Genomic DNA, 12,923 nt, shown 5'->3' with positions numbered 1-12,923 from the left:
ACCTACCCACAATACCTTTGACGGGATTGACAGCGCTCAGCATGGCTTTAAAGACATCCACCATAGCCTTGTCTCTCAGGATGGTCTTCTGAAACACCGACAGGAAGTTCTAACGGAAACAAAAAACCTGTCACGTTACGGAACCTCGAGGGGAAGCAATAACAAACCGGAAACACTTGAATGACTCTAAATCTATTCCAAAATTTAAAAACAGGTGAGCCGAGTCACACTGCAATATGTGCTCGTTGAATGATAATGACTGGCGTTGTCTCTACAGAAAAGTAAAAGCTACGGATGACAATATCTGTATTAAAATATAACAGCAAACTCATATTGACCTCAAAATCATGATTGTTTGAAGTACAAAAAAAAAATGGGACAAGCTGGTTAAATAAAAAGGTGAAATAGTTGTTAGGACTGAGGTAGTACATTCCATAGCATCCTAATTAGATAGGAGAGTAGTATTCATTGGCTGGCAGGCTGGGTTTCATAACATCATGTGACCTGCAGTTCCTTGACGATCATGAAGCAGAGTAGCCTGTCGAGCCCGTTGAGGCCGAAGGTCCCCAGGGTGTCCTGTATCTCAGAGAACAGACGGTTGTTGGTCACTTCCTGGTGGGTCTTCAGGTCGTACCAAGTGTTCAACTGGTCCATGTAACACGTCACTCTTGGAATACAGGTAACAGGTAAACCGTAGCATTAAGACATATTTTCAAAGCACTGAGAACAGAGTAAACCCAAAACAGACGTCCACTACCATGTTTACGCCGTGTTAAAAGAACACCAACGCTACCTTCCGTAACTAATCTTCAAATAGCCACCCTTTCGCCTTGATGACTGTTGGAAAAGCATTCCAGGTGAAGCTGGTTGAGAGAATGCCAAGAGTGTGCAAAGCTGTCATCAAGGCGAAGGGTGGCTATTAACTTGTTTGGTTACTACATGACTCCATATGTGTAATTTCATTGTTTAAAAAAAAATATATATATATATATTCTACAATGTAGAAAATAGTACAAATAAATACCCTTGAATGAGTAGGCAGTGTACCTATAAGCTAACAGACTGATGCCACCAAGATGACATGGAGAGAGATACCTACTTGGGGTCCGTGATGCGGAGGATCTCTCTACAGAGTCGTCCTATGAAGGTGGCCGACTCATCGACCGAGGGGAACTTGGGGATGGGGATATGAGTCGACTGGTAGACACTCTGCCAATCCTGGATCTAAGAAACACAAAGAGCTAAACATTAGCCGTTTAAATAGTACGTATATCATTTAAACCAGGGCTCTCCTAACCCCGTTTCTGGAGAGATACTCTCCTGTAGGTTTTCAATCCAAACGCCCAGTTGTAACTAACCCGATTCAACCAGCTAATATATGCTGTCTATAGCCTCTCTGCTGTCTGTAGCCTCTCTGCTGTCTGTAGCCTCTCTGCTGTCTGTAGCCTCTCTGCTGTCTGTAGCCTCTCTGCTGTCTGTAGCCTCTCTGCTGTCTGTAGCCTCTCTGCTGTCTGTAGCCTCTCTGCTGTCTGTAGCCTCTCTGCTGTCTGTAGCCTCTCTGCTGTCTGTAGCCTCTCTGCTGTCTGCAGCCTCTCTGCTGTCTGCAGCCTCTCTGCTGTCTGCAGCCTCTCTGCTGTCTGTAGCCTCTCTGCAGTCTCTCTGCTGTCTGTAGCCTCTCTGCAGTCTCTCTGCTGTCTGTAGCCTCTCTGCAGCCTCTCTGCTGTCTGTAGCCTCTCTGCAGCCTCTCTGCTGTCTGTAGCCTCTCTGCTGTCTGTAGCCTCTCTGCTGTCTGTAGCCTCTCTGCTGTCTGTAGTCTCTCTGCTGTCTGTAGCCTCTCTGCTGTCTGTAGCCTCTCTGCTGTCTGTAGCCTCTCTGCTGTCTGTAGCCTCTCTACTGTATATAGCCTCTACTGTATACAGCCTCTCTACTGTTATTTTTCACTGTCTTTTTTACTGTTGTTTTTATTTCTTTAAATCAAATCAAATTTATTTATATAGCCCTTCGTATATCAGCTGATATCTCAAAGTGCTGTACAGAAACCCAGCCTAAAACCCCCAAACAGCAAGCAATGCAGGTGTAGAAGCACGGTGGCTAGGAAAAACTCCCTAGGAAAAACTCCCTAGAAAGGCCAGAACCTAGGAAGAAACCTAGAGAGGAACCAGGCTATGAGGGGTGGCTAGGAAAAACTCCCTAGAAAGGCCAAAAACCTAGGAAGAAACCTAGAGAGGAACCAGGCTATGAGGGGTGGCCAGTCCTCTTCTGGCTGTGCCGGGTGGATATATTGTTTTTATTTCTTTACCTACCTATTGTTCACCTAATACCTTTTTTGCACTGTTGGTTAGAGCCTGTAAGTAAACATTTCACTGTATTCGGCGCACGTGACAAATAAACTTTGATTTAATTAGTAGACTGGGAGCTTGGACCTTCTCCTCCAATAGGATTGAGAACGAGGCGAGGAATGTAATGTCTCCTCCTCTTTTTTTTTTAGATGATGTTTTAATGTTTAAAAAAAAAAAGGATTCAAGGAATCAACCAGAACAACTGAGAAAGAGCCATGTGACTATATATATAAAAACGGTCCAACCTTGGTGCGCAGGAAACTGTTGCATTCCTGCTCCACATTGTAGTTGATGATACGAGAGACCTCCTCCTGCCAGATCTTCAGGCCGTAGATGGAGACGTAATCCTGGATGTACTCGAAGGACCGGTAGAAGCCATCCATGGTGGCTGCCATCTCCTTCAGCTTCGGCATCAACTCACTGGTCTGACCAGGTGTGAGATTGAAATTTACCAGGATTAATATTCTGTAACACTTCATTTCTTTTTTTACATTTGTTTGTTTTACATTTTCAAGTTAGCAGACAAGTTTGTTTTGTATTCTGTCATGAATAAAACCTGGACAAACTTAGAAAGTTTTGAAAGTGACGTTTAACATTGTGCTGAATGGTAATGAGGATATATTTATAAAATGTAACTTTTATTTAACTAGGCAAGTCAGTTAAGAAACCATTCTTATTTACAATGGACGGCCTACCCCCGGCCAAACCCGGACGACGCTGGGTCAATTGTGTGCCACCCTATGGGACTCCCAATCACGGCCGGGATGTGATACAGCCTGGAATCGAACCAGGGACTGTAGTGACTCCTCTAGCACTGAGATGCAGTGCCTTAGACCGCAGCGCCACTCGGGAGCCCCTCTGAACGGTTGATATTGTGCTGTGTCATGGTCAGATATCTCACCTTAGCCTTGGGGTTAAAGATAAGTCCTTTGTGTAGAGCGTAGGCTACTCTTCTCACCAACTCCTTCCTGATACCATCTTCCAGGAGCTGCTTGGGATCCACCTGAAGAGACGCCATGAAAAAGGTAAGACTTCTGCATTTAGACACATTTTCTCAATTATAAAAGATATATTTTTATTTTATTTAAACGTTTTATTTAAAAGTCAGTTAAGAACAAATTCTTATTTTACAATGACGGCCACCCGGGGAACAGTGGGTTAACTGCCTTGTTATAAAGGAATTTATATGTTTAAAGTAATGACTAAAGAATTCCACCCTGAAACGTATTAGAATTATAAGACTATAATCCAATAATGTGTGTGTGAGACAAGTTAAGGGTGAGAAAGGTATGGTTGAGAAAACAAAGGACAATTGAACTACACATGACCTGGTTGTAACTCTGAAAACTGACAACAGGAAAGAGGACCTTTCCAAGGCCCCTCTAATCTAGGGAGGAGAGAAACTGCTAGAAATTGCCAGGCTGGTAGAAAAGTGATAAACTGTGTGTGTGTGTGTGTGTGTGTGTGTGTGTGTGTGTGTAGGTGGGAGTTATAAAATGACTGTGTTTGCATTTTTTTTTTACTTCAGAGCTCTCGTGAATAAAGAACAATGAACCATTTGGAGAATCTGAGACTTTGCCTAATTATTATTAAATCCCAGGGTCTTACAAACCTCGGGAATTTGTCAAAGCTTAAATGATTGTTTAGTTATCGTCATTGAAAATTCTCGTGACACTTGTTCAGGGGCAGAACGACAGATTTTTTTACCTTGTCAGCTCGGGGGATTCGATCTAGCAACCTTTCGGTTACTGGCCCAACGCTCTAACCACTAGGCTACCTGCCTCCCCCCTCTAACCACTAGGCTACCTGCCGTCCCTCCACTCTAACCACTAGGCTACCTGCCTCCCCCCTCTAACCACTAGGCTACCTGCCGTCCCTTCACGCTAACCACTAGTCTACCTGCCTCCCCCCTCTAACCACTAGACTACCTGCCGCCCCTCCACTCTAACCACTAGGCTACCTGCCGCCCCTCCACTCTAACCACTAGGCTACCTGCCGTCCCTCCACTCTAACCACTAGGCTACCCTGCCGTCCCTCCACTCTAACCACTAGACTACCTGCCGCCCCTCCACTCTAACCACTAGTCTACCTGCCGTCCCTCCACTCTAACCACTAGGCTACCTGCCGTCCCTCCACTCTAACCACTAGGCTACCTGCCACCCCTCCACTCTAACCACTAGGCTACCTGCCGCCCCTCCACTCTAACCACTAGGCTACCTGCCGCCCCTCCACTCTAACCACTAGGCTACCTCCCGCCCCTCCACTCTAACCACTAGGCTACCTCCCGCCCCTCCACTCTAACCACTAGGCTACCCTGCCGCCCCTCCACTCTAACCACTAGGCTACACTGCCGCCCCTCCACTCTAACCACTAGGCTACCTGCCGCCCCTCCACTCTAACCACTAGGCTACCTGCCGTCCCTCCACTCTAACCACTAGGCTACCCTGCCGTCCCTCCACTCTAACCACTAGGCTACCTCCCGCCCCTCCACTCTAACCACTAGGCTACCTGCCGCCCCTCCACTCTAACCACTAGGCTACACTGCCGCCCCTCCACTCTAACCACTAGGCTACCCTGCCGCCCCTCCACTCTAACCACTAGGCTACCTCCCGCCCCTCCACTCTAACCACTAGTCTACCCTGCCGTCCCTCCCCTCTAACCACTAGGCTACCCTGCCGCCCCTCCACTCTAACCACTAGGCTACCTGCCGACCCTCCACTCTAACCACTAGGCTACACTGCAGTCATCATATCTAAAAACAACAGTTGCACAAACCTGTTATAAATTTAAAAACTGACCTTGATGATTCCAACCAGCGTAGTCTTCATCATCAGAATCCCTTCAGTAAAGATGGAGATGGCGTGAGTGAGTTTAGCAACCTGGGAGAAAATCAAGAACGAAATAACAAGTCGAGGACGTTCAGCTGTAGAAAACCCACTGCCTCTAACAAAACACTGCTCCATTGAGGCAGAGAGGAACGGTTTGGGGAGACTCAGTGAGCATCTGTTCCCTCTGCACAGTTAGGGGCCAGGAACCTAGTCAGGGAAACTCTGGCTCCTAGTTATAGTCACTACTATAGGTCCTAGTTATAGTCACTACTATAGGTCCTAGTTATAGACACTACTATAGGTCCTAGTTATAGACACTACTATAGGTCCTAGTTATAGACACTACTATAGGTCCTAGTTATAGTCACTACTATAGGTCCTAGTTATAGACACTACTATAGGTCCTAGTTATAGTCACTACTATAGGTCCTAGTTATAGACACTACTATTGGTCCTAGTTATAGTATAGGTCCTAGTTATAGACACTACTATAGGTCCTAGTTATAGACACTACTATAGGTCCTAGTTATAGTATAGGTCCTAGTTATAGTCACTACTATAGGTCCTAGTTATAGTCACTACTATAGGTCCTAGTTATAGTATAGGTCCTAGTTATAGTCACTACTATAGGTCCTAGTTATAGTCACTACTATAGGTCCTAGTTATAGTCACTACTATAGGTCCTAGTTATAGACACTACTATAGGTCCTAGTTATAGACACTACTATAGGTCCTAGTTATAGTATAGGTCCTAGTTATAGTCACTACTATAGGTCCTAGTTATAGTATAGGTCCTAGTTATAGACACTACTAGGGGTCCTCTGAGAGACCCCCATCTTGTTCCCTGCACCAGTCTAACACTAACAGTGCTGTGTCTGGTGTAGTACTGACCTCTCTATATCTGACATTTAGGAGACACTTTTATACAAAGACACCAACAGTCATGTGTGCATACATTTTTCGTATGGGTGGCCCCAGCGGGAATCGAACCCACAACCTTTTGTCATCGCAAGCGCACATGCTCATCCGACTGATTCACACAGGACCATAAAGCTGTTTCTAAAACGACCTCTGACCTCGTAGCGAGCCCCCAGCTGGGCGTAGTCCTTCAGCTTGTCCTTGTCCAGTCTGGTGGGAACCTCCATGATGGCATGGATCTGCAGCTTGATGATCTTCGCCAGGGAGGTGAACATGCTCTCAGGGATGATCTGTAACACCTAGTGGAGAGGAGAGGAAACATGCTCTCAGGGATGATGATCTGTAACACCTAGTGGAGAGGAGAGGAAACATGCTCTCAGGGATGATGATCTGTAACACCTAGTGGAGAGGAGAGGAAACATGCTCTCAGGGATGATCTGTAACACCTAGAGGAGAGTAGAGGAAACATGCTCTCAGGGATGATCTGTAACACCTAGTGGAGAGTAGAGGAAACATGCTCTCAGGGATGATCTGTAACACCTAGAGGAGAGTAGAGGAAACATGCTCTCAGGGATGATGATCTGTAACACCTAGTGGAGAGGAAACATGCTCTCAGGGATGATGATCTGTAACACCTAGTGGAGAGGAGAGGAAACATGCTCTCAGGGATGATCTGTAACACCTAGAGGAGAGTAGAGGAAACATGCTCTCAGGGATGATGATCTGTAACACCTAGTGGAGAGGAAACATGCTCTCAGGGATGATGATCTGTAACACCTAGTGGAGAGTAGAGGAAACATGCTCTCAGGGATGATGATCTGTAACACCTAGTGGAGAGTAGAGGAAACATGCTCTCAGGGATGATGATCTGTAACACCTAGTGGAGAGTAGAGGAAACATGCTCTCAGGGATGATCTGTAACACCTGGTGGAGAGTAGAGGAAACATAATTTCAGGGATGATGATCTGTAACACCTAGTGGAGAGTAGAGGAAACATGCTCTCAGGGATGATGATCTGTAACACCTAGTGGAGAGTAGAGGAAACATGCTCTCAGGGATGATGATCTGTAACACCTAGTGGAGAGTAGAGGAAACATGCTCTCAGGGATGATCTGTAACACCTAGTGGAGAGGAGAGGAAACATGCTCTCAGGGATGATCTGTAACACCTAGTGGAGAGGAGAGGAAACATGCTCTCAGGGATGATCTGTAACACCTAGTGGAGAGGAGAGGAAACATGCTCTCAGGGATGATGATCTGTAACACCTAGTGGAGAGGAGAGGAAACATGCTCTCAGGGATGATCTGTAACACCTAGTGGAGAGGAGAGGAAACATGCTCTCAGGGATGAGGATCTGTAACTCCTAGTGGAGAGGAGAGGAAACATGCTCTCAGGGATGATCTGTAACACCTAGTGGAGAGGAGAGGAAACATGCTCTCAGGGATGATGATCTGTAACACCTAGTGGAGAGGAGAGGAAACATGCTCTCAGGGATGATCTGTAACACCTAGTGGAGAGTAGAGGAAACATGCTCTCAGGGATGATCTGTAACTCCTAGTGGAGAGTAGAGGAAACATGCTCTCAGGGATGATGATCTGTAACACCTAGTGGAGAGGAGAGGAAACATGCTCTCAGGGATGATGATCTGTAACACCTAGTGGAGAGGAGAGGAAACATGCTCTCAGGGATGATGATCTGTAACTCCTAGTGGAGAGTAGGGTCTGGGTTTAGAGAGTAGAGGCTAGGGGCTGGGGGTAGAGAGTAGAGGCTAGGGGCTGGGGGTAGAGAGTAGAGGCTAGGGGCTGGGGGTAGAGAGTAGAGGCTAGGGGCTGGGGTTAGAGAGTAGAGGCTAGGGGCTGGGGTTAGAGAGTAGAGGCTAGGGGCTGGGGTTAGAGAGTAGAGGCTAGGGGCTGGGGTAGGGAGTAGAGAGTAGGGGCTGGGGGTAGGGAGTAGAGGCTAGGGTTAGAGAGTAGAGAGTAGGGGCTGGGGGTAGAGAGTAGAGAGTAGAGACTAGGGGCTGGGGGTAGGGAGTAGAGACTAGGGGCTGGGGGTAGAGAGTAGAGGCTAGGGACTGGGGGTAGAGAGTAGAGACTAGGGGCTTGGGGTAGGGAGTAGAGGCTAGGGGCTGGGGGTAGGGAGTAGAGGCTTGGGGCTGGGGGTAGAGAGTAGAGGCTAGGGGCTGGAGGTAGAGACTTGGGGCTGGGGGTAGAGAGTAGAGACTAGGGGCAGGGAGTAGAGGCTAGGGGCTAGAGGTAGAGAGTAGAGGCTTGGGGCTGGGGCTAGAGAGTAGAGACTAGGGGCAGGGAGTAGAGACTAGGGGCTGGAGGTAGAGAGTAGAGGCTTGGGGCTGGGGGTAGGGAGTAGAGGCTAGGGGCAGGGAGTAGAGACTAGGGGCTGGAGGTAGAGAGTAGAGGCTTGGGGCTGGGGGTAGAGAGTAGAGACTAGGGGCAGGGAGTAGAGACTAGGGGCTGGAGGTAGAGAGTAGAGGCTTGGGGCTGGGGGTAGGGAGTAGAGGCTAGGGTTAGAGAGTAGAGAGTAGGGGCTGGGGTAGAGAGTAGAGAGTAGGAGCTGGGGTTAGAGAGTAGAGGCTAGGGGCTGGGGGTAGAGAGTAGAGGCTGGGGGTAGAGACTAGGGGCTGGGGGTAGAGAGTAGAGAGTAGAGGCTAGGGTTAGAGAGTAGAGACTAGGGTTAGAGAGTAGAGACTAGGGGCTGGGGGTAGGGAGTAGAGAGTAGGGGCTGGGAGTAGAGAGTAGAGAGTAGAGGCTAGGGTTAGAGAGTAGAGACTAGGGTTAGAGAGTAGAGACTAGGGGCTGGGAGTAGAGAGTAGAGGCTAGGGGCTGGGGTTAGAGGGTAGAGGCTAGGGGCTGGGGGTAGAGAGTAGAGGCTAGGGGCTGGGGTTAGAGAGTAGAGGCTAGGGGCTGGGGTTAGAGAGTAGAGGCTAGGGGCTGGGGGTAGGGAGTAGAGGCTAGGGTTAGAGAGTAGAGCCTAGGGGCTGGGGGTAGGGAGTAGAGGCTAGGTTTAGAGAGTAGAGACTAGGGGCTGGGGGTAGAGAGTAGAGGCTAGGGGCTGGGGTAGAGAGTAGAGACTAGAGGCTGGGGGTAGAGAGTAGAGACTAGGGGCTGGGGGTAGAGAGTAGAGACTAGGGGCTGGGGGTAGGGAGTAGAGAGTAGGGGCTGGGAGTAGAGAGTAGAGGCTAGGGGCTGGGGTTAGAGAGTAGAGGCTAGGGTTAGAGGGTAGAGACTAGGGTTAGAGAGTAGAGACTAGGGGCTGGGAGTAGAGAGTAGAGGCTAGGGGCTGGGGGTAGAGAGTAGAGGCTAGGGTTAGAGAGTAGAGGCTAGGGGCTGGGGGTAGGGAGTAGAGGCTAGGGTTAGAGAGTAGAGACTAGGGGCTGGGGGTAGAGAGTAGAGGCTAGGGGCTGGGGTAGAGAGTAGAGGCTAGGGGCTGGGGTAGAGAGTAGAGGCTAGGGGCTGGGGGTAGAGAGTAGAGACTAGGGGCTGGGGGTAGAGAGTAGAGGCTAGGGGCTGGGGGTAGAGAGTAGAGGCTAGGGGCTGGGGGTAGAGAGTAGAGACTAGGGGCTGGGGTTAGGGAGTAGAGGCTAGGGTTAGAGAGTAGAGGCTAGGGGCTGGGGTAGAGAGTAGAGGCTAGGGGCTGGGGGTAGGGAGTAGAGGCTAGGGTTAGAGAGTAGAGACTAGGGGCTGGGGGTAGAGAGTAGAGGCTTGGGGCAAGGAGTGGGGACTGGGGGTAGAGAGTAGAGGCTAGGGGCAAGGAGTGGGGACTGGGGGTAGAGAGTAGAGACTAGGGGCTGGGGGTAGAGAGTAGAGGCTAGGGGCTGGGGGTAGAGAGTAGAGACTAGGGGCTGGGGGTAGAGAGTAGAGACTAGGGGCTGGGGGTAGGGAGTAGAGGCTAGGGGCTGGGGGTAGAGAGTAGAGGCTAGGGGCACAGAGTAGAGGCTAGGGGCTGGGGGTAGAGAGTAGAGACTAGGGGCAAGGAGTGGGGACTGGGGGTAGGGGGGTTGATTTGAGATTCAGGATTCCTGGTCTCCGGGACCGTACCTTCCTGACGTAGGTCACCAGTTCCCCGGAGTAGAACTGAGAAACACTAAGGAGATCTGGACTGTTAGCCTGGTTGATACGCAGCAGAGGCAGATCCAACGCAGACGCCAACTGGAAACATAAAACACGCGCGTTACAGACTGCATGTTTTCAACCAGTAAAACACCTTTTGAACCTGTGTCCTCTACTAAATGAAGTGTTTTGTCTGAGAGGTGAACGGTTGACCTTTAGGAAGGTTGCTCGTAGTTTGGTCACCATGGAGGGATTCACTCGGATACTCTCCTGCATGATGGACGTGAAGCTGGGAAAAACAACCAGACAAAAACATTCAAAATGGCAAATTTAGATATTTTATTTGACCAGGTTAGTCTCACTGGGTTCGTATTTGACCAGGTTAGTCTCACTGAGATCTTATTTGACCAGGTTGGTCTCACTGAGATCTTATTTGACCAGGTTAGTCTCACTGAGATCTTATTTGACCAGGTTAGTCTCACTGAGATCTTATTTGACCAGGTTAGACCTGACTATGTCATCATGAAACTGGTAATATGTAGTTGGTCAGTGTGTACCTGTCTATGATCTGCCATGCATAGGACAAGTCTACTACTATCTGCATGGTGATCAGGACCATTCATAACCCATACATAACCCACCCAGTCATAAGACATTTATAACCCCTACCTGTCTAATGATCTGCCAAGCGTAGGACAGGTCTCCTACTATCTGCATGGTGATCAGGACCATCCATAACCCATACATAACCCATTCATAACCCAACCAGTCATAAGACATTTATAACCTCTACCTGTCTATGATCTGCCATGCGTAGGACAGGTCTCCTACTATTTGCATGGTGATCAGGACCATTCATAACCCATTCATAAGACATTTATAACCCCTACCTGTCTATGATCTGCCAAGCGTAGGACAGGTCTCCTACTATCTGCATGGTGATCAGGACCTCCTCCTTGATGTTGATCGTCCTGATCATCTGGTGAAGGAACTTCCTGGTGTCAGCCAGGAACTGACACACCTGCAGGTTGGACTCCAACTGGTGGAACTCTTGAACCTGAGCACAGGTAAGGAGAGGACAGGAAGTCAGGGTTTATAGGTAAGGAGAGGACAGGAAGTCAGGGTTTATAGGTAAGGAGAGGACAGGAAGTCAGGGTTTATAGGTAAGGAGAGGACAGGAAGTCAGGGTTTATAGGTAAGGAGAGGACAGGAAGTCAGGGTTTATAGGTAAGGAGAGGACAGGAAGTCAGGGTTTATAGGTAAGGAGAGGACAGGAAGTCAGGGTTTATAGGTAAGGAGAGGACAGGAAGTCAGGGTTTACAGGTAAGGAGAGGACAGGAAGTCAGGGTTTACAGGTAAGGAGAGGACAGGAAGTCAGGGTTTACAGGTAAGGAGAGGACAGGAAGTCAGGCTATATAGGTAATGAGAGGACAGGAAGTCAGGGTTTATTAGTAAGGAGAGGACAGGAAGTCAGGGTTTACTGGTAAGGAGAGGACAGGAAGTCAGGGTTTACTGGTAAGGAGAGGACAGGAAGTCAGGGTTTATAGGTAAGGAGAGGACAGGAAGTCAGGGTTTATAGGTAAGGAGAGGACAGGAAGTCAGGGTTTATAGGTAAGGAGAGGACAGGAAGTCAGGGTTTATAGGTAAGGAGAGGACAGGAAGTCAGGGTTTATAGGTAAGGAGAGGACAGGAAGTCAGGGTTTACAGGTAAGGAGAGGACAGGAAGTCAGGCTATATAGGTAATGAGAGGACAGGAAGTCAGGGTTTATTAGTAAGGAGAGGACAGGAAGTCAGGGTTTACTGGTAAGGAGAGGACAGGAAGTCAGGGTTTACTGGTAAGGAGAGGACAGGAAGTCAGGGTTTACTGGTAAGGAGAGGACAGGAAGACAAAGTTTATATAGTCTCCTGTTTCCACACTTCCAAGTCTCTTATCCAATTGGCTGTTAGAATGAACATCAGAAAATTGTAGCTTTTCACTGAAAAGTTACAACATATTTTTGGACAAAGCAACACCAACATTGTATATTAAATTGAAGGAATACAAATGTAACCACCGTGTAATATAATGATAATGTAACGGTCACTAAGAGTTACCGTGTAATATAATGATAATGTAACGGTCACTAAGAGTGTTACCATGTAATATAATGATCATGTAACGGTCACTAAGTGTGTTACCGTGTAATATAATGATCACTTAACGGTCACTAAGAGTGTTACCATGTAATATAATGATAATGTAACGGTCACTAAGAGTGTTAACGTGTAATATAATGATAATGTAACGGTCACTAAGAGTGTTACCATGTAATATAATGATAATGTAACAGTCACTAAGAGTGTTACCGTGTAATATAATGATCACTTAACGGTCACTAAGAGTGTTACCGTGTAATATAATGATAATGTAACGGTCACTAAGAGTGTTACCATGTAATATAATGATAATGTAACGGTCACTAAGTGTGTCACCATGTAATATAATGATAATGTAACGGTCACTAAGAGTGTTACCGTGTAATATAATGATAATGTAACGGTCACTAAGAGTGTTACCATGTAATATAATGATAATGTAACGGTCACTAAGTGTGTCACCATGTAATATAATGATAATGTAACGGTCACTAAGAGTGTTACCGTGTAATCACTGTGTAATATAATGATAATGTAACGGTCACTAAGTGTGTTACCATGTAATATAATGATAATGTAACGGTCACTAAGTGTGTTACCGTGTAATATAATGATAATGTAACAGTCACTAAGAGTGTT

General features: G+C 47.6%; 2 protein-coding genes across 4 annotated transcripts in view; one reads left to right on the top strand and one right to left on the bottom strand.

The window, feature by feature from the left end:
• The window catches only part of LOC115187885 (CUB and sushi domain-containing protein 3-like), a 1,475,978-nt gene that overhangs the window by 664,255 nt on the left and 798,800 nt on the right, over positions 1-12,923 (top strand).
• Positions 1-12,923, bottom strand: part of LOC115187871 (WASH complex subunit 5-like) — a 31,450-nt gene that overhangs the window by 7,846 nt on the left and 10,681 nt on the right. For all 3 annotated transcript variants that reach the window (XM_029746904.1, XM_029746903.1, XM_029746902.1), the window contains exons 13-22: positions 11,039-11,205; positions 10,362-10,437; positions 10,137-10,247; positions 6,244-6,384; positions 5,138-5,218; positions 3,241-3,342; positions 2,585-2,764; positions 1,100-1,224; positions 505-667; positions 7-109 (exon numbers count right to left, since the gene is read on the bottom strand). In XM_029746904.1, coding sequence (XP_029602764.1) covers positions 7-109; positions 505-667; positions 1,100-1,224; positions 2,585-2,764; positions 3,241-3,342; positions 5,138-5,218; positions 6,244-6,384; positions 10,137-10,247; positions 10,362-10,437; positions 11,039-11,205 — 1,249 coding nt within the window. The remainder of the gene's footprint in view (positions 1-6; positions 110-504; positions 668-1,099; positions 1,225-2,584; positions 2,765-3,240; positions 3,343-5,137; positions 5,219-6,243; positions 6,385-10,136; positions 10,248-10,361; positions 10,438-11,038; positions 11,206-12,923) is intronic.

The sequence above is a fragment of the Salmo trutta genome, unplaced genomic scaffold (assembly GCF_901001165.1).
Source record: "Salmo trutta unplaced genomic scaffold, fSalTru1.1, whole genome shotgun sequence".
Classification (NCBI taxonomy): domain Eukaryota; kingdom Metazoa; phylum Chordata; class Actinopteri; order Salmoniformes; family Salmonidae; genus Salmo; species Salmo trutta.
The sequence above is the reverse complement of the archived record's forward strand: the minus strand, read 5'-3'. Positions and strand labels throughout refer to the sequence as shown.